Raw genomic sequence first — 25907 nt, 5'->3', positions numbered from 1 at the left:
GGTCGATTTAAAGTAAAAGGTTATCACAAGAAGGGGCTGAGTGTAATCAGATCTTGTTAAGGGGGGAATCACTGTTACAATACTAAGGCAGAAAGTGAAGGACGAAGAAGAGGCACGCAAAGTCAGAAGGAGAATACACAGCACAGAAAAAAAGATGAAAAAAAGACGGCATGAAGTCATCTTTCTTCCTGCTTGATATCTATTGGCCCTTCCAGCCTCCATCACCATTCCTCCACCCAGCTTCCAAGCTCCTATGTGTTTTAAATATCGTATACCCTGTGCGAGACATTAGTGCACAGCACTCACATTTTTAAACTGGGCAGCCCTTGAACAGTTGAAATTAAGTAAATAAGATGGAAGTGGTTTCAGCTAAATGTTATTATCGAGGTTAGTGGCAGCGAGCGTCACAGAGAAGCAATTATGGTTTAGCTAATTTATAAATATATTACTATGAGACACAAAATCATACATTATTATACACACCATTCTTATACACATCTACTTCAGCCAGTGAACATGGGGGGGGGGGGGGGGGGAGCATGTGTACGTGCTGCTGGTGTCTGCAGCCATGTGTCATCTCAAAGGAAGTCTAAAGCCTGTAGGAATCGCCCTGCATCTGTATCTCAGCACGTATCACACCCAACCTAAACCAAAAACAGCAAGTCACACACTTCCTCTCATTCCATTCTTGAACGTTATTAGTGGAGCTTACAGTGAAAGGGTCTTTCTGACTGTGTCACTTAGTCTCTGCTGACAGGCAGGAAAAACATCCTCACACACACCAAAGCAATGCAGAGAGAGGAGAGGCTCTGTTCTGAATTAAAATGGCCGTTGAAAAGCCAAATTCAATGAGAAACACATTTTTGAGATACTGCCACAAAAATCGAATACCGCATTGAACACTGAGTAAACCAGCTCATTTTCTCTATGAATGTACAGATTTAAATGTACTACATGTAAATAATCTGGTACAGGACCTCAGATTCGGTCTATAAGCCGACCAACCTGCGCACATTTAGTGAACGATAAGTGAAATGTATCAAATGTGAATTATGATCTTTGTAATTATATATTTACTTTAATAATGGGTTTAGTGTTTGAGTGGATTAAATACTTAAGCAATATTTGTATTTTTCGTTATTTTCCTTCAAATTGCAAATAGGAGAAATAAACGTGTTTGTCAGTACATAAATAAATGACACATCTGAGCCCTGCAGAAGTGAACATGTGAGCCATCAAAGCCAAATAAAATAGTCCAAAGACTCAACGTGACGGATCTCCTTCTCCTGCACAACGAAAAAGACCAACCTGCAAGTTTTCCAGGTCGCATGTCTGTTAAAATGACTCCGTATGTGTTGAACATGGGAATGTGTGCAGCTTGAGTCTGAATGGACTCTGTCAAAGCCGTCAAAGCCCCCAGTTGTTCTCTTCCAATCACTTAAGGAGAATCAAACTGTCAGTCTATCCCACGGACAGATGTATTTATCTTCTGCTTGACCCCTCTATAAACTCAGAACCCAAGACGAGTCCCAGCTGTCTTATATAGCTGAATTGACCCAAGCAATAAAGCATTGGAAACTACTGCTGTGGGTTCAATCCGCAGAGCAGGGAAAGGAGCTTTGACGGGCCAATCCGTTTTGTTATATGAGGCTTTCGCTGAAAGAACAAACAAGTTTTCTTTGGCGACTTCTATCAAACATCTCAACTCCCTCGCCACTCGGCTGCTGCAAAGCTGTCAGCTGGCGAATTCTCACAGCAAGATTTCAACCTTTTCTATTTTCCCTCGACCAATCCTGAAACCATTCCTCGAGGTGATCACTGTGTACGCCGCAGTGCTTCACGGTAGCGTCGTCTGCCGGAGTGATATCGAGTGTTCCTGGCTCTCATCTGGCCCGAGTCCTGTTGGTGATCTTAAAGTCCGACTCCCAGTTGTCAAATAAAATGTTTCACCAGACGATAGCAGGCAGCTCCCGATGGTGAACTTACAAACCAAAACGACTGCGTAAAAAATGATCTCGGATTCATTGTAAAACCTATTTTCGATGTTCTACCCAAATACGGTCTTTTCATTCATTCATGGGAAGGAAAAAAAGACAATGTATCTATATCTTATATGTATGTGGAAGAGTTTAACTAAAGTTTCTAAGAACAATGATTCAATCACATTCCCCATGCTTCCCCGTACTGGTCATAGACCCCCCGTGCCTCCCCTAGTGACAGGATGGTACTCACATGCAATGCGGACGTGCGCCTTGCGGCTCTTGGTGGTTCCAGCCGAGCTCCAGGCGACGCACTGACACCAGTAATCTTCAGGACCAAACAGCTCCTCCACCTGCTGCCGTGTGATTTCTATGCTGGCTTCTCTTACCACCAGACCTGCAGACAGAAAGACAAGAGCACAGTAGAATGAGTTCCCTTTGGCACCAAGTCGCCGATACTCAAGAGAAAGTAAACGCCTTCAGTATAATAATCTGGTGATTTGGCTTTTATGTTCGTTTAAGAAGGAGAGATAAGGCCCAAGGGGTGAACAAGTAGATGTTGGTTGAGGATATTTATGGACCAACCAACAACCAACTGGTGCAAATAAATGCACAGAAAATAGGAAATTAAGAGCGAGTGACTAACTCAGAATAAATAACTTTGCTGACAAAAAAAGAGACAAAATATTAGAAATGAATGACAAAGAAAAGGAATAAGGGAATTAAAACAAGGTGGGTGAGGGAACAAGGAGAGTGTTAGAGGGATATTACAGGAACAGTGGGCTGGTAGAACTAGTGGAGAATAGCGTGACAGAGGCACAGTGAGTGGAAGCAAAGGGATGACGGAATAAGAGGTGGAGGAGGGCAATGAAATGTGAAACGGAAAAGAAAAGGGAAAGGAGATAAAAATGGATTTGGGTAGAAGCGCAGGGAGACTGGGGAGCAAGCAGGCCAAATAATACCAACAAAAAGGGTTTATTACAGGTTCAGACAAGACTCTCTGTGGGGCTCCACGAATTTGACTTGGGCCAACTAATCATGAAGACTCAGTGAAGCCCAGCTCCCATATTGAGAGACAGTACGGCATCCCAAAGGCTAAAAGGGACAAAGGGAAAGGCAAAAAGTGAAATCCAGTCAGCAGGACTGCGGTGGATGGTCAGCCATTAATGGCCGGCCAGAGAATTAAAGAGAAGCCCAAGAGGACAAAGAGTAGGAAAGGCAACAAAAGTCTTTGTTGCAAGCTGGGAGATGGAGAGACATGGCGTCTGAGTTAGAGAAAAAAAAACAAGGTTGACAATGAAAGCAACGGAGGGAATTGAAGATATGGCAATTCAAATAACACTGAAGGCACAGAGGGCAGAGAGGAAAAGTAAAGCAGGGAGTAATAAGCTTGCAGAAGGTATTGCCGGCACTGCAATAGATAAAAGCCGGTCAGGGAGAGAAAGCAAAAAGGGGTAAAGAGCAAATGCAATATAAAGAACTAGAGTAGATATCGGCAGTGGAGCGAACTTGCAAGCGGGGGACATTGTTATGGCTTCACAACCCTAAAACAAAAAAGGCAAGGGACACAGCAAGAAAGGTTGAGGCTAAGAAAATGGAAGCTAAAGTGGCAATTATAACCAGCAAGCAACCCGAGACCAACACCGAGACGGGTAGCAGGCAGCTCCGATGAGCAAAAGCCACAAGGTGTGGGCAAAAAGAGAAGAGGGAGATACCAGAAGGAAAGGGAAGCAATTAAAGTGAAAGATTACAATGAGCCAGAGAACGACTTATGGTGCATGGGACCAAAGAAATACACGCAGCATGGTGCCTGAATGGGACACCGGATTTGGGGAGTATATTAAGAGCTAGAGGAGCAGAGCAGTGCTAAAGAAAATATCAAACGAAAAAGATTTAACATGTGAAACATTTACATTGGCGACCATGTTATTGGTTGTAGAATTCGTTATGAAATGTGGATTTTGTGGTGATTGGAATAAAAAGAGACTTGAAAGCAGCAGAGCCAAGACCCAGTACACAACCTCCAACCAACAACTCCCAACCATTGCAAGACGGTTTGCTCAAGGTATTTTGGTAATTTTTAAATTTCAGGCCCACTTGTATGGTAAAGTCAATGAGAGAGCCCCAACGCACAAACACCAAAGGTGTACAAGAAGAAATACAAATACAGGTGGCCACTGAATTACCTGAGGCTTAAAAAGCCCTCGATCATGTGGTTTATAGCAGTCGTATCATTGTGTTAAGAGTCCGTCATGCCAGTGCTTCACATCAACAAAACCACAGCTGTCAGCTGAGGGAGGCGAGGGGAAAGAAGTAGATGAAAAATGGAAGACGGGAATCAAGACGAGTGGATACTGTCACACACATTTCTATCCATCAAAAAAGTGAAAAGTAAGTGAGGACGAATATGTTTTGTCAGGTCTAGACTTTTTTTTATCTGAAAAATGGGGAATAAGGGAGCGAACATGCCCCAAAAAAATCAACAACAATGACTTGAACGGGTTGCGGAGGAGAGTGTCCCTCTGTGGGTTTGCATAGCAGTTTGTCATGTTAGACACAAGACGTCCCCCGTGACTTCATGTGATACACAGCAGGGTTCAGACAACCACCAGGTTTTCTCTTCTTAATGCAAACAACCAAATGACAAGTTGTTTTAAAAACATATTGGATATTCCTAGATATGTTCACATTTCAATACTGTAAGACAAATATACGGTTTAATTTTGCTTGCTATAAATCCATTGTCAGCAGAGGTGCCACATCAACAATTCTGTACAGCTCACCCACTTGTTTGACTGTTATCCTACACAATAGGAACAAGTAGAAAATATGTCACGTTCCTTCAAATGCATCACTCAGAGCAGAGGATTCAGTTTTCCCAGAGAAAGAATAAAATGGTTTGTGGGCAGCTGCTTGAATAGAACGGCCTTTCATATTGTCAAATATGGTGAAAAAAAAAATGATTAAGAGCAGCAATTTCACAGAAGTGGTAAGAAAAGCAGAAAAGTGTGTTTTTCTAAAAAATAGATTGTTGTGTTGATATTGTAATCTACAAAAGTTAATCAAAAGACTTGTTGAAATTAACTGGAGTTTGCTTAATTAAAAACATATATTTGTTTAAATGGCAATTATTTCCAATGTGCACCATCTGATTAAACATGTTCATATCTAACTCAGAATGGGAAGCTTTACTCCATGTTTTCAATTAAAAACAAAAATATGTGTTTCCTACTTTATATTCCCCAGAAGTGAAACGCATTGTATTCTTCCTCTTTTCATTATTCTTTTCTCCATTTTTCTCCATCTCATTATCTCCCACTGTGTTTTGACAGAAATATGTACTGGAGGAAAACAGTGATGAGACAATCAAAAGAGTAAAGGATTTATTATTTGAAAAATCTAGAGAGAAATACATATGAAAGAAAGCCAGGAAAGACACAAAAACAGTTCGAGGCCAAATGGTTTGGGAAAAGCAAAGAGAAAAGGGTAAGAATCACTCCAAAGCTTCGTGGTGTTCAATGTGATCAGCGACGGGTCAAACGGACTCGCCACCAGGGGAAAGATACAGAGGATACGGGAAAAAAGTCAACGCTAGCTATTATTAATTCATCAGGGCCACGGAGGGAGAGTGACAAAAGACAAAGGCATGAGGTCAGAAGACATCCATCCAGCGTATGGACAGAATAACACAAACAGCCCTAGGACGAACACCCCATCTGTGCATAATGCTCTATTATTGTTGGAAAAGAGCCACTCAATTAATCACACTCTCTCCTGTATGTAAATGAGAAAGAGACATAAAGAATAAAATACCCACATAAAAATTGTTCAAAATTGTCTGCTGAAATAAAGATTGTCAAACAGAGTTGTTTTTTCAGTGTGCAAAAATGTCTTAACTCCAGATTAATCACAATCAAGAATGTCACACAAACGTAGACATTGATCTGAAGTAGATGCTAAAGTTGCAATCTTTCATGGTGACACCAGGCCAAGATGTACTGCATGCAAGCACAATATTGATCAAATGGGACAGAAATATGATGAAGAGAAACCATGGAGTCTGACAGCAGAGTGTGACATTCACGGCCAGGGTCGAAGGTCAGAGGACATGTCACGTTACCTCACAGCCCACTGCAGACCTCTACATAACTACTATAGGTAAGAAGAGTCAAAGACCAAGACAGTAAAACTGACACTAAACTGAAAGAGCACAATGACAACAGGAAGAGAGGCATTGTGGGAAAAGGGTTGAGTGAGTTCTTTGGCTGTGGAGGGAAGTCGTCCAGGACACTGACAGCAGACTCACCGCTCTGTGACCAAATGAAGACACTCAACACAGGCAGTAGCGCGCGCGCGCGCGTGCGTGCGTGCGTGTGTGTGTGTGTGTGTGTGTGTGTGTGTGTGTGTGTGTGTGTGTGTGTGTGTGTGTGTGTGTGTGTGTGTGTGTGTGCTCTCTTAATGGCTCCCACTGTGACATTGATTGATCATCACAGTGTCTCATGGTCCATGTGTTTGCGTGTGTGTGTGTGTGTGTGTGTGCATTGATACTATACATGCGAGTGGCATTGAGCGCACACATTTCGTCCTCCAGTGGCTCTGAGGAAGCAGTGAACCTGGACATTCCAGGGCAGGAGAAAGTCCACTTGAAATCAATAACTAGATAGACAACGCGCACCCACAAAATAAAACATCCACTTTCAGAGATACAGCAAATCCATGCCATTGGCCAAAAGTTTTAAACACAGTTACAACCACTTAGACACGAACACGCAGCGCTTTGGCAGATCAGGAGTCACTGAGACAGAAGCTAATTGACCTCCTTTATGAATGTTGATGGCTTTTTAATAATTTAAAATCAAACAATCTCTGTACGAGAGAGACGGATAGAAAGAAGACTGAGGAAGGAAGTACGAGAAATGAGAGGATGAAAAGGGGAGAGAGCTTTGGCTGGGAAACAGGGTCGAGGAGAGTGGGAGAGAAAGAGGGAGAGAGGAGAGAAAAGAAACTTGAGGAGGAGGAGAAAGGAGGTGAGCTGAAGGAAAAGCAAGAGGAAATCAATACGAGTGAGATGGCAGCAAAGAAGGGGAAGAGGTCACAAATCACCCAAGCCAATACCGTGGGTGCCAATAACGTATGTGCATGTGTGCATGTGTCACAGGTCAGTGCTGGCAGAGTAATAACCCCGGGGGGGCTAATGGAGACAAAGTAAGTAACCTGGTACACAATGTGTCATTAGCACTCTTCAAGGCTAACGGAGATCTACTGAGGAGCAAACACTGGAAATGACCTTCACGAGAATATAGGCAATCCACACAAAGATATTCTGTCTCCCACCTCAAATTGCATTCATTGTATTTCAGTGTTCTAATAAATGTTCCTTTGGTTCCTTAGCTGAGGTGAGGGAGGAGCCTTTTGGGTGGTGACCCCAGCGGCAGGTCGAGATTGGATTCTGTGACAATCAATCCTATTGGCGGGCTGACCTCAGTGACCCCCGAGGGCCTAGGCCCAATTATCAAAAAAAATGACATGGTTTGGGGTAGATAATGAATGTGATAATAAAAGTATTACTGAAGTTCTGTTACGTGTCAAAAAAAATATGTTAATCCCTGGATTGAAGCCAAAAAACAGTCTCCTGGGTGAAGGTCTGTTTTTTTTTTATTTCAATGATTTGATTTAAAAAAAATCTATGAATTTTGGTGCAAGGCATCAGACAAAACTTTCAAGCTTGTTAAATCAAAGTTCAAACTTTTATAGGTACATTTTCACTTTATTTACCCTTCATCCAAAGATTCAAACAGACAATGAATTTTCCATATTATTGTAAAAAAATCAAATATAAGGGAGAGTTGGATGAGTGCAAAAGATTTTTTTTTAAACAGCGCAGCAGGAATCCTATCATTTTCCGCTCAGTGGGACTCGCTGATATCTGTTGGCCTCTCAAAGGACCCCCCCGGCATCAGCCCCCCCCCCCCCCCCCCCCCCGCCATCATCCCCCACTTGTGTCCACTGCTTCCTTCCAGCTCAGGTTTTATCCACCTCTCCTCTCTCCCATTTCAGTCAGTACAAGTTAGTTTAGTACAAAAACAGCATGGAGACGAGTGAAAGAAGAGGAAGATGATTGGACCAAGAGGGAGTGAGAAGAAGGAGATAATGAAAGCAGCAGGGCAGCCGTGGCCTCTGGCTGCTTCTGTGAAACAGCAGGAAGCAGAGAGCAGAAAACAGCTTACGGAGTTCAGGTTTTCACACGATAAACAGATAAACAGTGAGCCCACACTGTGCATTCACCGGGCCAAGGCTTACACAAGCTTTCTATCCTACAACCATGTTGCATAATTCACCATCTCATTGTTGAAAGGTGACCTATCATTAGTCAGTACAGTTGCAGGAAACTTTGTTCATTGCAAATTCTTAGTAAAAAGAAAAAAGAAGGCATGAATACACTTAATAAATTAAAGGGCATGGCGACATCCCCCGAATAATGATGTGTTATAGAGCAGCAAAGAGGACCATGCAGCTAATCATTTGAAATTAGTTTATCTTGACTTTGTGAAATGTAATTTGAGCATAAATTATTGCATATTTGAAGAATTTGAAAACGATTTAGTCAGCCATGTACAACACAGCCATGTATTAACCAGGCCTGAGTTTCAGTTCAACACTTAATAATAAACAATACATTTATATATTTAGTTGTAATATAAGGAAGGAATTGGACTTCCTATTGTACTGAATACAGATCTGGATCCTTAAATGTCTGTGTCCATCAGAAACTGTATGAGAACCTAAATCCACGGGTCATTAATTGAACAGAATGTCCTCAGTCAACGCTTTGTCTGGAGCAGCTAGCAAATGAGACTAATAAATGACCTGCAGCTGCGTGTGATGTCAGAAACAAACACTGAGAGATAGGGGGAAAAGGAGAGAGAGAAAGGAAGATAATGGATGCTGTTAGAATTATATATATATATATAAAATTCTATTTACTTTCTTGAGGCTTTGTTACATTACATCTCATCTTCCTTGGCTATTCTTAGGGGACAGTTGAATAGAGGGGGGGGGGGGACATCAAATTGTACTGCCCTGTTGTTTCTGTCTCTACTTTGTGTCGCTGCAGCACAGATACTGTGTGATACTGTGTGTACACACAGACAAACGTGCAGCTCCAGGGTCTGATTTGTAATACAAGGGGAGATTGTCCATGTGTCGCCGTGGGTTGGGACAAAGGCAACAGATCTCGATTGTGATGCAATACACACACACACACACACACACACACACACACACACACACACACACACACACACACACACACACACACACACACACACACACACACACACACACACAGAACTATCAGAGAGTGAGTGCACAAATAGGTGAAGCATGTTGCATCAAAGAAGCAGCCATTCAAAGGCCGAGGCGCTGTAGACGTCGTACTGCTGCTGACCCTGCTGGACAGTCCCCCCCAGCAGACATAAGAAAGTTTCACAGAGTTAAATCATTTGGGGGTTTTAGGCTCATTAAAAGCATGCAGGGAGCCATAAGCTGAGCTCATGCTAACCTTAAGGCTAAGAAACCAGGTTGCGTCGGGCTTTGTCACCCTGCCAAAGCAACAGCATGATTCACCATCAAGGAGCCAGCAGAATAATACAGTGCGCTGTCAAGTGAGAAGTGTGCAACTGGCTGCGGTCCAGTACGTGACGGCGGATCGCATTAAAGTGCCCTGTGAACATCGCAGGACGGCCATGACGGTGATGCAGCTGTGTACGCCTGTCTGACATGTGACCTAGCTGTTTAGCACAAACAGTAAACATCGGAATAATAGGTTTAACCTCTTTGCTCACGGTGCACCGTGGAGTGTGAAGTGTTGGCAACATCTCATCACTGTCCAGACCAAGAGATCGACTTGCAGTCAGAGGGAAACTTGACATGGATTCCATTTATTTGTGCAACTTGGATAGTTTAAATGCCTTTCTTAGAGTCATTCGTTTGTCACGCTCCACTATTTAAAGTAACTTGAATGTGAATCCATCATGAATCACATTATCAGACCATTATCGAACTTCCAGGAGACCGATATGACTTTCTTATCCGTGTGTTTACTGCGAATGAACTCAAACGCTTATCAACTCATAGGATTTTTTTTTTGTCACCATCAGAAATTTCCTGACAAACAGAACGTTTTGACAGACTACTGACTGCATGTCCCCCCGCCCAGCCATTGTTCGTGTGAGCAAGACTTCACTCACCTGAGTTTTCGTCAACCCTCTCCTCCACCGTGTGGTCCTTCTGATGGACCCATTCACTGTTGCACTTGAAATAAATCTGAGTGGCGGGCGTGGCCTTGCAGTAGAGATTGACAGGTTTATTCTTGACGATGTAGCCTTCCTCGGGTTCGAACAGGAAGTGAGGTAAGGGCTCCGGAGGGTCGGAGGGGAAGGTCTCCGGGAGTTCGCTGAGACTCAAGAAATCGTCGTCATCTCTCACTGCGGGGGGGAGAAAAAGAGAAGAAGGTGAGAATGTGGATAGTCACTGAGGTCCAGATGAGTGTGAACAGGACAATGTGGTCGCCATTTGATAAATGACTATCTTGTATTAGGAATGAAATAGCAAGTAGCACTTTAACACCAACAAACAAAAATTTGATTACGGCCATCAATACGTTTGCACAGTTTGTACAAAAAGAGGTACTTTTACCATTGACTGATGACTGTCTGAAAAGGATGCCTTTTGTTGGATCAATACATAGTTCTATGGAGAAGGGTCCGCCACAGCTAATAAGCTCTGATAGAATATTTCATTTGGAAGTCACTGTGCTGAGTCTAAGACTCAGATGAGTCACTACTGATCAATAGTGCTAATTTATGGGGAAAAGATCATTGAAATTGAACATGAAACACATCTGAACTATTGACTTTGTGAGTGAATCCAAACTGCAGTGGTTCCATTTAAATTAGTTTGTTTTGCAGAGAAATGGTGCAGTTTTTTGAGGCTAGTGTGAAAATTGGAACGTGTGGAGGTGCTCACTAGGGACGAGAACCCTATCGTCTTCCTGCACTATCCGTCCAGTGAGTCCAAACCCCAGGCCCACCCGCGGCCTCAAGGGTCACCCAGCAGGTTTAGTCACCAGGTCGCCGAGGTCAGCAAAACACAGAGGATGAAATCAACAGCAAAGGCCCTTTCCTCCCATTCGATGGACACACATATGCACAGACACAATGCAGGTGTATTAGCAATCTATGCGCGCACACACACACACACACACACACACACACACAAATGTACAATTTCTGCCAACTTGGGATTTCCCTCAGCTCCATAATCACAAGGACTGCCTGGATCTTCTGATGCGTGTACGTGCTGTTGAGTGCTGTGACTCACGCAAACGATTTTTAACACGGTGTCAACGGTTTTGACAGTTAAGGTTTTTTTTTAATCTCTAATGTGTCATTGCTACAGTCACACAAAACAACTCACATGAACGCGAACAGCAAAATATGCAAAAAAAACGGCAACAAATCATTGTGCATTTCTGAGCTTGTGCACACACATAAACACAAACTGTGTGTGCAGCCCTCATCTTGGAGAATAGTGCTGTGGGCTACGAGCTAAAAGCAGCTTAGGTAAAACAACAAGACACAGATCGGGGGGGAAATGAGGAGGCAGCATCCCCACTTTGATGTCATGAAGCTGAGTTTTTTTTTTTTCTCCAGCTTTTGCAATTAGTTCTCAGAGAGTATGAAACATTGGTCACAGCATCATTTCGTTTACTGGGAGTTTTTCTCTCCCACACACCCAGTGTCACATTCCCCCATTTCTCTGATAGTCTCCATTTTTTAACTCGCTGCACTGCCTTCATCTTTTTTTTTCTATTGCTATTCCTCGTTGCTTCAGGTCTCTGCTTCACACCCTCCCTCCCTCCCTCCTGCTTTTTCCTTTCACTGCAGCCCCAACACCCGTTCTCACCCTCATCTGTCATTCAGAGAGCCACGGGTGGGGGGGGGGGGGGTCATTACACTGAAGCGACAGCTATAAAATATTGATTGGCACAAGAAACATGATAGCTACAGAAGGGTAGGTGGAACGGAGAGAAGTGGGAGCGTTGGAGAAAACTTTTCCTGTGAGTAAAAGGCTTCATCTGAGAAATGCTAACTAGTTTCTATCCTTACCCCTCCGGGTCTCCACTCAACCCGACAACCTGCTTTTCTCCTTCCGACTTCCTCCTAAACATTCTCCCTTCCTCTGGCGTTTCCTCCTTTTTGCCCCCACTGCTTTGCTCTGATCCCAACAGCCCGCCTCATAATGGATGGTTGCAGCGTTACCGATGTCTTGGTTCGATTTACACACCAGGAGTGAAAGAAGACATGCATTCCCTTGCTTGTGTCTGAAGCCCCGCCCACTCAAGAAAACCTACAAACCCAACCAATAACTAGCAGCGTTGAACGCGCCTTCGCCAACCCTTGCATGTTTTCCTAGTCAATTTAGTTTAATCATTTTTTGTCATTATATTTTTTGTTGCAATAAATGCAAAACAAAAGGAAAAAACTGCCTGCGTAAAAGAAACTAAAAAAAAAAAAAAAAACGCCACCCTCAATGCCCCTTGACAACAAACACCAAACGACCCTTTGAAACGTCAACTGTTGTGAAGACGAAGGCCGTCTGCGTCCTACAGCAAGTCAAACATGGCCATGTAGGGTGATAATGCCTCATGGCTTTGAGTGACTGTATTTAAGTGTTTGTTAGGGTTTTGGGTAAGTGGTCTACGATGTGTATCAGTGCAAGAGCCATGAAAGTCATGAATTCATACTCCTCACCCTCTTATCAGTGAGATAGAATCTGCAGCAGCTGTGACAACATACATGTGAAAACGCATGCATGCTAACGGAGACACAAACACCTCAGATGGAGAAACTTGTGTGTGTCCCCCAAAAAGATTCATGCATGTAAAAGACAAAAGTGCAAGGATATTTACACAATGGAACAGGAGAAGAAAAAACACAGTCTCACATATTTCTCCTTCTTCTTGCTATCTCGCTTCCTCTTTCCTTTGTCTCACAAAAACACAGATTGTTTCACACGGGAAAATACAAATGCCCATTCTTGGTGCTCATATTACCCAGAACTCTTGCCCACAGAATGTTCCCCCCCCCCCCCCCCCGCCCCCGCAACAAATGCTAATTTACTCATATATGTGTATTATAAAACACATTTAATAGAATAGCTACCTATTGGATTTTTGAAAAGGTTTAAGGAGTTTACTGAGAGATGGAGGAGAGCAATGAATGAGGGGAGCAAGCGTATCATTGCTCTGCATTAGATGTTTGAGGCTGTCTGTTTTGCCAAAAAACACACCCTCAAACACACAAACAAATGCACATTAGGGATTGAGTGGATTCCACAATTCAAAAAAGCATTGTTTAAAACAGTAGCTACATATAGTATGTGCATGTGGGTAAGAGTTAGTTCCACTAGTTTTGCCTCAAATGATATCTGTGAGTTAGATCTTTTCTATTTATGAAGGCATTTAATCGGTCCCTGATGGCTGCTACGGCACCACCAGGAAAGAACAGTTATTCAGATGAGCCTCTTCAATCTCAATACAAAATACTGCCCTTTTATTCCAGTCTTCACTGGTTATACTTTCAGCGGCACACGCCTGTTTTACTCAAGGAGGTTTTTTTGTGTTGAGAGAACAAAAGAATAAATCAATCCACTCAATGGAACAATTTCCATTTACAATCTGTTATGTCAAGGCATTCAGGAACTGTTTACAGCAACCCAATAAAAAAAACAACAACATCAAAAAACACTTCCAGTAATCAAACACCTTTAACCTTCCAATCTGTTGTTGCTTTTTCTCTCATTTATGCGGTTGGGCTTTTTGTTGTTTTTTTCTCTTTTCCTCGTGCAGAGTTGTTTTCAGATGACGGGTCACACGTGTTGAACCACTTGGCCCAGCATGCCAGGGAAATATACCCCTCGCCCTGTTGACTCGTATCCTTTTTGAAACTAGACACCGAGTGGCCGCGCATCATCGGCATCCATTAGAAAATTAATCAGGCTCTTGTCTTCAATCGCACTTGAAAGCCACATTATTCAGGACATCAGCTGACATGCAAATTGAACTGAATTGCCCCATTACGGCTCCCCGAACGGATCATTGCACTTGCATATATTAACGGAAGTAGTAGCAGTAGAAGTGGTAGTAATTGTGTAAACTTCTAAATCATATATTTAGTGTTGTCCTGTTTATTTAATCAACTGCTCTGTAAAATTCTAAATATTGTGTTACCAGACAACCAGTCTATTAATCTCTAATCGGAATGTTGATCCTGTAGTTCTGGTTGATCACATGTTGAACTGCATTGAATTGTGTTGCAGTTTGTTATGTTTTAAAATGAACCCAATACAAGATAAGATCTGCAATATTTTACAGGGGAGAGGATATCCTAAAGTTTAGGATCACGGTTATACACCCAATCCCTTTAGGTTCTAAAGGGATTGGGTGTATAACCGTGATGACAGAAATAACCCTGGGAAGACATAATATAGCACAGCACACTCCTTGTCATAGCCAATTATATATCCACCAGGCTTTCAGGGCGATACTATGCAATTCATCAAAGTAGAGAGTACTTGAAAGCCAGCTAGAGTATCTTAATGTGGGAGAAGTCTGTGACAGCTGGTTGGCGTCCTCATATTTCACAGTGTATGACATGTAAGGCCCCAGCTAAAGCCTGGAACTAGATTTACGATCCTGCTGGCAGAGAGGTGACTCTCTCAGGCCACAGCTGGCCTCATTTAAGAAAGGGGTAAAGAGAGTAATAAATCCAGAGTATTATTGTTGCCTAGTACTTGTGACGCATACCATATACTGCAATCAAGTGTATAAAGGGTGAAGAATTCCTCATAATGAATAGCCTTCTTAGTGAGAGTTAGGGTTGCTTAGAACAAATATCAAGAATCAGAAAGATTTTGTAAAGAGTGTAGTAAAATGTTTAGTTACATAATATACAGTGTCCTCTACTACTCCTGAAGTTGGTAATTTATTTGATTTTATTGCATTTACACAAAGCAACAAATGGCATCACAACATCATGAGGATATGTTGATTATGACGTCTTAAACGGTGATGTAAGACTCATGAATTCTGTGTCTGAATAAAAGAGCCAAACGCACACCAATAGAGACACACGTTTGGCTCCAACCACTTACAGTACATGAATACTAAACCTTCACTCAAGAACAAACACACACACACAATCGAGGCTACAACATACATATTTTATTTATTTCCAAATTATAATTCTGTAAGTGGCATTGCCTTCAGTTATTAGGTCAAAGCACAGCCAAAATGCATATTATTCTGTGTGTGTGTGTGGATTGAAGGTTGTTAATTTGCATGCATTTTTAAAACAGAAACACTGTCAGTCTATAGTAAGAGTTTGTGCCTTTTTATTTACATGTGCACGTTTGCAAATATATTTTGTATGATAAGTAATGTAAGGTGTGCATCTTATTTTTCTTTGTAGTTAAATACTAAATCTATGCTTTACATCTGAAAGTTGAACAGGTAATGCCCTTTAGCAGCGTCAGATCATGTGATTTATTCCTAAACCATGTCTATGCTAAAAACTATAAGAAATAAGCCCACTAATTATTTTTTCAAAAATGTCAGAAACAATCAAGGTAAGGAGTTCCTGACAAAACAAACAAACAAACAAAGAGCAGAAAAAAAATAAACAACCCTCCAGCCAGTGCACTTGTCTCAAAGCAGAAACCCAATCTGCGGCGCTGCTCGGGAGTCAGTTGGAGACGTACGGTACATTACACGTACATGCAGGTGGGCACGGTCATTTTAAGGACATGCACAGCACAGGAGCAGCTGATGAGTGGGTGTTTGCAGGTAGGCAGTGTGAGAGAGAGCGCAGTTGCTATTTTCCAGGAGCGGCTCTGCCAAACATGACGCGCACACGCAGACACACACACTTTGCAGGAATGTAGGTGCAGATTGACTACTGCTACATCCATAGTCAGTTCCTCCGTTTGTGTGCAGCTTCTCTTTAATCCCTCTTTCTTTGTCTTATTTTCTCCCCTCAAGCACGGGTTCCTTGCTTCAAGCATCTTTCCGCATGTGATCCTTTCAGCTCCAATAATACGGTTTTTTTTTTAAAAGCAGCTTCCTACTTCCTACAGTGCAAGAGGTCGTACAGTACGGACGGCTGGGCAGCGCGTACGCCTCGTTTGACCTGAAATGGCTGTTGAGCCAGCGCTTATCTCCAGCTTCTGAGTCAGCTTAGGTGTACGGATGCACCTCAACAGACAGCAGAGGGTGGACCAAAGCACGGGTCCAGATCGGATTCCTCTCTTTCAAGGTTGAGCAACGAGTCTCTCTCTTGCAGTTTGTCCAGTGTCTCAGAATATGATTCACTTTGTGGGTGGCTCCCAAAAAGGCAATCTCAGAGAGGCCAATCCGCTTCGGTTCTCGGCTACGTATCGGGATTTAATTCCAACTTATTCCTCTGAACTAGGTCACTGATATGGGAACTAGGCTCAAGTTTCTTGGCAGTCGCACCAGGTAAAAACAACTGAAAAAATGAAGAAAGTCATCGTGTTTGCAAGTCAGGCCCCAAACAATGAATTACATAATACCGTTTTTTAAATCAAACTTTAAGGATGCCGTGTCCGAATCCTCCAACATGCAATGCGCAAAACTGCTTCATCGCAGGGTCTGTTGGACTGAATAATGCAGTAACATTGCATAATGACAAAAGAAATGCATTTGGCTACGAACGGAAACAGATACGCAAGCAAGGATGTACAGTCAGGGGGAAATAATGATAGTCATTTGAACAAATGTCTCTACGGTGAACAGCCGTTATCTGAAAGGCCCAGGTCTCGCTTTAAATTACAAACACCGCATATCCACATGCAGCTGAAATATCTCATTCATATGCAGCAAATTATGTAAGCTTGTGGGGGTACAAACTTTAGCGAGTTACTGCTTGTTATCTTCCAGATGGATTTTGTCTCCCTTACTGCAGGCCTAAGGGAAATGCAAAGCTTTCCTTTCATTCGTGTAGTACTATCGCAGCTCACCATCGCTATTAATACAAGCAGCAGGGCAGGGCCAGGGAGGGGCTTCCATTGGATTCAGGAGGGTGTTTTGCTGGTTGTGTGGAAATCTGTGATACACATCGCCCTGACTACCTGCCTGTGTGTGTGTGTGTGTGTGTGTCTGCCATCACGCATCCATCAGTAATTCTACATGCAGTGGTAAAACATGTCTCTGCCCCCTTTTTGTTTTGCTCTGTGTTGTCTCTGCTGATTCCTCCATAAAATCGGTTTGCGTTGCTGTTTTGTTGGAGCCGTTCCCTTTTGTGTTGCTGGGTCCTTTGCAGCTTAGTTCCACTCTCCTTTTGCTTCACAGGAGAAGTTCAGCCAGATTTCTCTCTTCGGCACCTTCACCAGGGGTGTGTTTCAAAGCGATTCCCGCCAACCCAGCCACTCCCCCGTGCAAGACCACATCTCCTCTTTCTGATGTCCGCCGCTCTTTATTCTTTGGCTCCTCTGTGTTTCCATGTTATCCCTCTTTCCTTTCTCCTATAACTTACATCCTCATTCTTATTGCTTCTCTTGTTTCCTTCTGCAGGGGAATCAAAACACTATTCTGAGCCCATTTTATTAAAGGATGTATTTGTCCAGGATACACTGGTAGAAACACACACACACACACACACAAGCATACAATAAAATAATAAAGATGGCCCTCAACTCAAATGATAAAGAACAGCTTACAGGATTATTTCATTTGAAGATTTTCCCATATTTTGGCTATTTCACTCGGAGCTGAAGATAAAATTGGATCAGACATTTCACTGCTTATGGCTTCTCCATCTGGAGGCTCACTGTCTCTCCCTTGCCTTCTTATCCCTCCTCTCTGCCGTCTCTCCTTAACACCCTCATGCTTTCCGCCCGCACGACTCCGTCTCTTTCCCTCGCCTCGCCAAACTCTCCATCTCCCCTGCTGTCCTCTCTCTCTCTGGCAGCTCTCCACACTTCCCACTCTCATCTTCTATCCCCTTTTCTCGCCCTACCGTCTTCACTCCTTCCCCAACACTTTGCTCTTTTGCATCTTCTCACTCCGTTTGCCTCCAAACTCCTCCGTCTTTCAGCCTTCCTCTCTCCTCGCTCCTTTAACTTTTCATCCACAACTCTTCTTTTTTTTTTCTCGCATCTCAGTTGCTCGCTATATCCCTCCCTCCTCAGATCACTATAAATAGAGCCTCCGGGGGGTTTCATAATGGACTTCTGCCTCTGACCTTATTACAGACACATTACTGACCATGCTTCTCTCAGACAGCACACAATTGTTACGCCAATCCCTTCTTCATCTCAACGATGCAGATGCCTTTAGATGGTAAATCTAGTTCTTACCAAAGACTCCAATTCAATCGTTTTTGTTTCGTTCCCTTATCTTCTCACTTTGGATTTATTTTCACAACCGTTATGTGGATCCCACATCTTCTCACACATATCCTCTTTCTTCACACGATGTGACAACACTTGGGAATTGTTGGTGTATTATGAGTCTTCGCTCTAGTTTTTCTCAACAACGAAAAAAAAAAAATTGTGTTCAGATCCTAACATAAAAACACCATTAGTGTTGCATTCTTACTTCAAAGTAGTGGCTTTTGTTGCAGGCTAATGAACTCGCTCTTGTTCCATATTAAGTTTCATGATGAATGCAAGAATAACCAGAATGCAATTTTTGAACTTAGCGGGCCAACTTGGGGAATTCTGGTGTGCCATGGTGTGAGCAATGTGTCCAAGTCCAAAATGTCAAGCCACTCCTTTGACACCATCCCCATTGTTTTAGCCCTCGCCGGATCCTCTGCTTCCTGAGTCCTAATTAACTTTTATCTGGGTCCGCTTCCCTCACAAGCACTGGTCTCTAAAATGAGCTGTGCTCAGGCTTGTGGGAACTAGAGCAGTGGTTACTGAGCAGGGGCGCAACAATCTCAAGAGTGAGGCTGTGTGTGTGTGTGTGTGTGTGTGTGTGTGTGGGTGAGAGAGAAAAACCGCCGTATTCTATTTTCAGCCTGATTTTGTTCAAATCCGAAGCATTTATGAATTGCACAATGGGCCTTAAATTGGTTTCATCTGCCTCGGGGGCAAAACCTCCCCATTACAAACCCTTAAGAAACTGAATCACTGATAAATTCAAATGACAGAAACATTTAAGCGGGCATGAACGGCACCTGTCATGGAGGTTTTTACAGAATGTATCAGCCGCAGCTCGACATGACCTGAAGGTACCGCCGCACTTCAGCCGGGCCCAGACCGACAACATCCATCTGAATGTCAAGCATGAAATGTCACAAACTATTATTATTTTGAGTCATGAATTGTACATTAATTTACACTGATTATATTGACATTCTTGTCTTATTTAATCTCTCATACATCTGTGATATGGATGAGGACAGGTTACGATTGGCCAGCTGCAGTTAACTTTGAATCTGGATGGTTGGTCACTGCTATTTAAACTTTGAGGGGTAATGACAATGTGCAGATCATCCGTGACTTTAAATCTCATGTACCAACCATGTTCAATGTGGAAACAATTTATTTAGTTTTTCCTCTGAAAACATTGATTTGTTTAGGCTCAAATTGAACTATTACTAAGAGGAAATGATTATTTTAAAATATATTTTAAATCTAATTTCAGACGCTACCTAATTGACACTTCATGAAGATCCATATGGTAAAAATACATTGGGTTGATTCACAGCCCATGAGTATACCTGCTTTTTATAGCAAGAACATCAAACAATCATCCGACTACGATGGTTTCACCATGAACCCAAACATGGCCGCCCCGTGTTCCTGGTGCTATAAACAGCACTTAGACAAACAGAGTCCCTGCTGCAGGGGATGTGTACAGTACAGGTTACTGTCCTAGTTGCTCACTTACACTTAAAATAAACCCGTCCTCCAGTGCACCGCGGGCTCCTCCGGGGGAGACGCACGGACGCGTGTTGGCGGGGGGGTCAGGGCGCTATGGGTGTCACTGGTTTGTGGGCCGGTGGTGAGGAGGTCGGTCCGCAGCTGCCGGTGAGACTACAAAACGGTTTTATAAGAACAAGAGGAGTAACGAGTACCTTCTGCCGGTCAAATCCCTCCACCTTGAAGAGAGATCTATATTCTGAATTATTTCTCTTTTTATCTTTCCCATCCGCTCGGGGCAACATGGTGGGGGGGCCCTTAAAAAGGAGAAATGTTGCAGCCCTGTGGCTCCTCGTTTTCACACTGCTGCTGATGCTTTCTGTGATTTCTTTTTAAAACTTAACCGATTAAAAGATGACATTTATTTGGTAAAAAAGTTTAACTCAATTATTTTGGAGAAAGGTCCTAGTGGCTGTGAAATATAAATGTCCATCAAACTTTATTAACAAAGGAAAAAACTTAAGTCATTTTATTGTTCAACCTTGAGATGATTGAGAAGCAGTTACATAAAACCTCAATTATCAATGTGGTGTTGCTAAGTTATTCCAGCATAAAATAAATAGGATTGTTTGCAGTATTAAACAGATTGAACCTATTTCTAACAAAAGGCCATGAGGCTGTGCTGAAAAAGCAAATGTTTTGGGTTGTTAGTAAATCATTTAACATTAAGTAAACTACTGTGGTGGAGTTAAAGTTAAATCTTACATCATTCAATTTTAGGATTCATTTCCATGATTCACTTCCACTCAGGCTATTTTATATAGTATGTGTATATATGTATAATTTTGTTTAACACAGTCATTGTGTGGTTAATTAGGTATTTACAATTAGCTGGTCAGAAAATAGCCAAATAGGAAGTTCAGATTTTAACTGTAAGCATCACTAACTTTGACTTACTAGACCGGATGGTCGTGCAGAGGGTCGCTGTGCGTTGGCCGTACAAATAAGGAGGTTAAGGGTTCAAATGTAAAGGTGATTTTATGTCTTCTGGCTCGTATATAAATGATATATTTGGGAAAAGGAGTTAATATGAATTAAGTTCATATTATACACATCTGAATATGCTTTTCTCATACGTTACACAATCACACGTACACAAAAGACCAGGTTCAAATGTATGACTGTGTCCTGATGAGCTTCACACTAACACTACGAGCACAAATGGAGAAAGGCATCAGAATGTAAAGAGATGCCAGCAAATGGCCACACAGCTCCGCCGGCCAAGAGGTTAGAAGTTCAAATCCTGTGGAGAACGAGTGACTGAGTCACTCTGTTGACATGTAGAGATACGTCGATATGCTGGAAGCTGAAGTAGCCTCAGGGCCACCGGTGCTGCATGACTGGACCTTTTCAGTGAGGCCCCACATTAAGAGGTGCAGTGAACAGAGGATGTAACCAGAGGTTAGTTAGTTAACTGGGGTCATGAGATCAAAGGTGATGAGGCTTTTAAGTGTGTGTGTGTGTGTATCTGAGGGAGCCATGAGGAATATAAAAGAACCTGTGTGCAGGTGGAGGCTGAGGTCACATGTTGAAATGGTGTGTGTGTGTGAGGTGGGAGGGCGAGGGGAGGGGGGGGGGATTCACTGCATGACTGAATGTGTTTGCAGTAGGTTGCCTTGTCAGAGAGCTGATGAAGGAGTTTTAACTTATTCAGGCGTGTAAACTCAAAGGTAATTGAACTGAGCCAATACGCTTCTTCAGATCTTCAGAGAGCTTACGTCTTATGTGTTATAATGTAACAAACATGTTATTAAGTTAAATAATAGGTGCATTCAAAAGTGCAGAAATCACTCTTAGTGCACTACGCTGTTACTTTCAGCCATAACACAGATGTTATGTTATAATGATTAAATGTTTTGTCCGTTTCTATTGCACTGTGATTTTGCTTTCAATCGACTGACAGTAAATGTTTTGTAATGTTTTTGCAGCATTTCCATGCAGCAGTGCACATTAAGCATGGACATAAAACAGATGGATGTTCAGGCCCTGGATGGGAAATAGTGTTACGTTTCATGATTGCCCTTTCCCATCATGTACCGTCATATTTATAAACTGCAGCTTAATCACGACCTGATGAGGACATAGCTTTCATTGTAATAGAGTTGCACGTTACGAGTTTAAAGTTAATGAAATTGACGTGGATTATTCATGGTCTATTGTGTGTCCGGATCCACATTTTGTGTAATGAAAACACACAGCCAAATAAATCCACAAGGATTATGCAAACTCTTTTGCCTCAGTGCTGTAATTGAAGTGATATTTCATTTCTGCAGCGACAGAACAAAGACACCTTCTTTTTTTATCAGGTGTCTCACTGGCCCCGGTGTGCTTGTCACAGAGCGGTAATATGGTGACATATTTTCTGAGGCACAGTCTGGGGTCATTTTAACAAGAAGATATTCTACTCCTCACACACCCACACACACACACACACACACACACTAAAGATAGACGCAGGAAAGATCTAAGGCCTGTGTACTGTTCATTCTGATACACTAAAGTTCTTTTTACAGGCAACTGCACACAATCACAACTTATTTTCTATTATACATATACAGCCTCACAGTGTGCGTTGTGCCTTCCTTTGGCGTAGCAAGGAGAAAAGAAGAAAGAGTAGGTAGATTAATAAAAAGAGGATGCTATGGTGGCAGAGAAAAACGACAAAAAAAAGAAGAACATGTTGCTCAGGGGGACAAAAAGTGAGACAGAGGCTGTCATCTTGAGTCCTTGGAGATGATCTTTACAAGTCATTTCTCTCTCTCCCCTTTCCCCGGGCCATTGATCGCCGTGCTCACTCTGTGCAATCAGGTGTGCTGGACAACCACTTCTCCCTCTCTGCACTAAACAAGTGACAGCACTAAAAAAAACAGAGACGTGGACCTTTGAGAGCAATGCCATGATATTGGCTCTATTTTGAAACTGTATCCTTGACAAACAAGTTCATAACAAATTAAGACAGACAGAAGCAGCAGAAAGACTTGAGTGGGGGGGGCATCAGTGAAATAGTTATGCAGTGGTACCAAAGGAGAGCCTTGTACCATGTGCCATGCTTCAGTCATCAACAGGGAATCTGTGTAAGGAAGATGCATGAAGTGGATTAAGGGTGAAAAAGATACCAGGTGTAGAAGTGACACAGTGTGAATGTGTCTGTATGAAGATATTCCCTCATACATAATGAAAATTGTCATGAGGCAAAAGAAACATCCAAGCTTAACAACCGCAAATCCCCGTCCACTAAAAAGAGCTCAGTCAAAATCCTTAAGAAAAACGCTGGAGGCCACGTTTCATAGAGAATGGACATTATTACTCATGAGCCTGACCACAGCCATTCCACTGCATTCCATCATGGATGTTAAATTCATGGCATGATGCTGCAGGAACAATTGATGAAACATGACTTTGTGTTCATCCTATTAAACACATTGAGAACGCAGTAAGATGATAGTCTATTTAAAAACAGCACCATTTCATCAGCCTGAACCCTAAATGGATGTGCACGTGGCTTTGTGGGTGAACTTCATGAGTCTTTGTAACACTGTGTTCTTCTGGGAAAGTTGTTCTGCCAGAAGCAGCAGTGTTGCACCGCTTGGGCAAAAGAGAGGCAAATATAATTGTTATATATTTTACGTTGATGCTTGAAATACAAGGATTACCCTTCAACTGCCTGTTGAGCCTGATCAGCTCCACAGCAGCACCCCTGATGGGGGGATTCAGTGTATTATTGCTCAGAGACAACAGGGACATTTGCGATGTGTCCTCGAGATTAGAAGAAGCTCATGCCAATCAAAACCTCTGTGGAACGAACCCAAAGATTGTTGGTACAAACACTGTTGAAAAAAAATTCAACATGACTTTAATAGTCATAGTTTAATAGTCAAAGAACAGTTTTACAGATTTACACATGAAGAGCAGAGAGACTGCGGTGGCATCAGCACGCGCTTTAGACTGGGATGATTAATGTCATTGTGTGCACCAGTGAGCAGGTGAACCCGAACACAGGACAAACATTATCATAACCTGAAAGACCTAATTACTGCAGTGCACATCTGACAGACGTGTGTGTGTGTGTCTGTGTGTGTGTGTGTGTGTGTGAGAAAGAGCGTGGGTGCAGGGGGGGGGGCAGTGAGGATACAAGATTTATGACCCGCGCTACGGCACGTTGTGCGGCGTCCCCTTGATCCCTTTTGTGTCTTTCACTATTTGGGTGCAATTAGGAATATGATAATGGCCATATTATATATTATAATGAGTGTGGTGTGCATGCAGCGTGCGCATCGCTCTCCTGTGAACAGCTGAAGGAGTTCTTTCAAGACACGGTTATGAACATGGGGAAAACCACGGCAACGTCCTTAATGGTAATGTGTCATACTGGTGTAACACACAACACACTCCTCAAAGAAAACAGCTGACGGTGAAAACACACCAGGTCCAGTATCTTCTTCAGTGGCGAGGATGTGGTTCAGATGTGACAGTGAAACTCCACAACTCCAGATTCAATATAACTGTGGATTCCTTAATAAATGTGGATCTGTCTCAGTTTTAAGTGTTTCGTCCTTCCATCTGAAAAGTTTCATGGACTCATTTGCACACTAGTTTTGAGAGTTTATTTTTACTAGTAGTCATTTTTTTAACAAAATATATTTTGCCATGAGTGGTTTAGCTGTATGGGCGGCGTGGTGCTTGCCTCACAGCAAGAAGGTCCTGGGTTCAACCCAGTCTGCATGTGTGGAGTCTGCATGTTCTGCCCCTGTCTGCGTGGGTTCTCTCTGGTGGCTTCCTCCCACAGTCCAAAGACACGCTCTAGCCCATAGCTATAGTTAACTAGCGCTCCTCCTGAATAGGGAATAGCTTGTGTCCCTGTCAATGGTGAGTTTTCTGCATCCTTTCACATTTGAAAATGTCCGCATTGGATCCAATTGTGCTTGATTACAAAAAAAAATGTCTTCAGGGAGGGGTCCCAGAGACCCAATGTTACAACAAACCTTTAGCATTAAAGGTCAGTTTTCATAACATTATTTTATCCGTCTAAAAGTTCCTAAGGAAGTGTCCCAAACCACATCCTAATGAAGACTAACTAGTCATGCAGTTTAGAGCCAATAAATCACCTGCACCGACATATCACGCTACATTTTTATTCATTTCTTTGTTTTGTTACAGGCCTCCATTGACATTGGTTGTTCTCTACAGAAGGTTCTCCGTGACACGTGCACCCATAAGACCACAGCGACACGGCGAAAGTCAGAGACAATTCGTCTTCGTTAACCAGACCATCAATTTATATTCAGAAATGTGTTTGGTCTGTGGCTCTGTTCATATCGTATTCATTTACTGGAACCTGAACAATGGTTATCTTTGACGAAAAGAAGATGCCATCACGTATTTTGATAGTCAGTTTGGCTCCACACACACACACACACACACACACAGTAAAATCTATAAGGGGAGTCCCGCAGCCGGGGCCCCGTGTGAAGCAGAGGACATTTTCAATTTGGGACTGATTTTCAAGACAGCCCCTTACAGCGGTCCCTGATGGTGCAGGGTAATGGATGACACTGGATCAGACGCTGTACTGGGGCAGTCAGAGCTTCTCAGGACACTAGGTTACGTCTGCCTGTTCCCCCTGTTCCCCCCCCCCCCTGTACTCCCTGTCATTTAGAAATCTTTTCTCGAACTAATTCCGCCCCTGGGCCTCTGGACACCAGAGCCGAACAGAAGGGAGGAGAAAGGGAGGCACTGATGAGAGAGAAATAGAGAGCGAGGGCGAGCACTGAATGATGAAGACGGATATAACGCCTGACAAAACGGGTCAAAGCAGCGGCCCCCAACCAACGGGCGGCAGACCGGTCCCGGCCCCGTGGGCCATTTGGTGGGGGCGATGGAGTAGTGTGATGCGCTGGGAGCCGCGAGGTTGATGGTTCA

At 42.9% G+C, this 25907-nt stretch overlaps 1 protein-coding gene across 2 annotated transcripts in view; it reads right to left on the bottom strand.

The window, feature by feature from the left end:
- LOC119224513 (netrin receptor UNC5C-like) overlaps window positions 1-25907 on the bottom strand; it is a 143835-nt gene that overhangs the window by 64657 nt on the left and 53271 nt on the right. For both annotated transcript variants that reach the window (XM_037481522.2, XM_037481523.2), the window contains exons 2-3: window positions 10229-10465; window positions 2233-2376 (exon numbers count right to left, since the gene is read on the bottom strand). In XM_037481522.2, coding sequence (XP_037337419.1) covers window positions 2233-2376; window positions 10229-10465 — 381 coding nt within the window. The remainder of the gene's footprint in view (window positions 1-2232; window positions 2377-10228; window positions 10466-25907) is intronic.

This window comes from Pungitius pungitius, chromosome 5, assembly GCF_949316345.1.
Source record: "Pungitius pungitius chromosome 5, fPunPun2.1, whole genome shotgun sequence".
Lineage (NCBI taxonomy): Eukaryota > Metazoa > Chordata > Actinopteri > Perciformes > Gasterosteidae > Pungitius > Pungitius pungitius.
The sequence above is the reverse complement of the archived record's forward strand: the minus strand, read 5'-3'. Positions and strand labels throughout refer to the sequence as shown.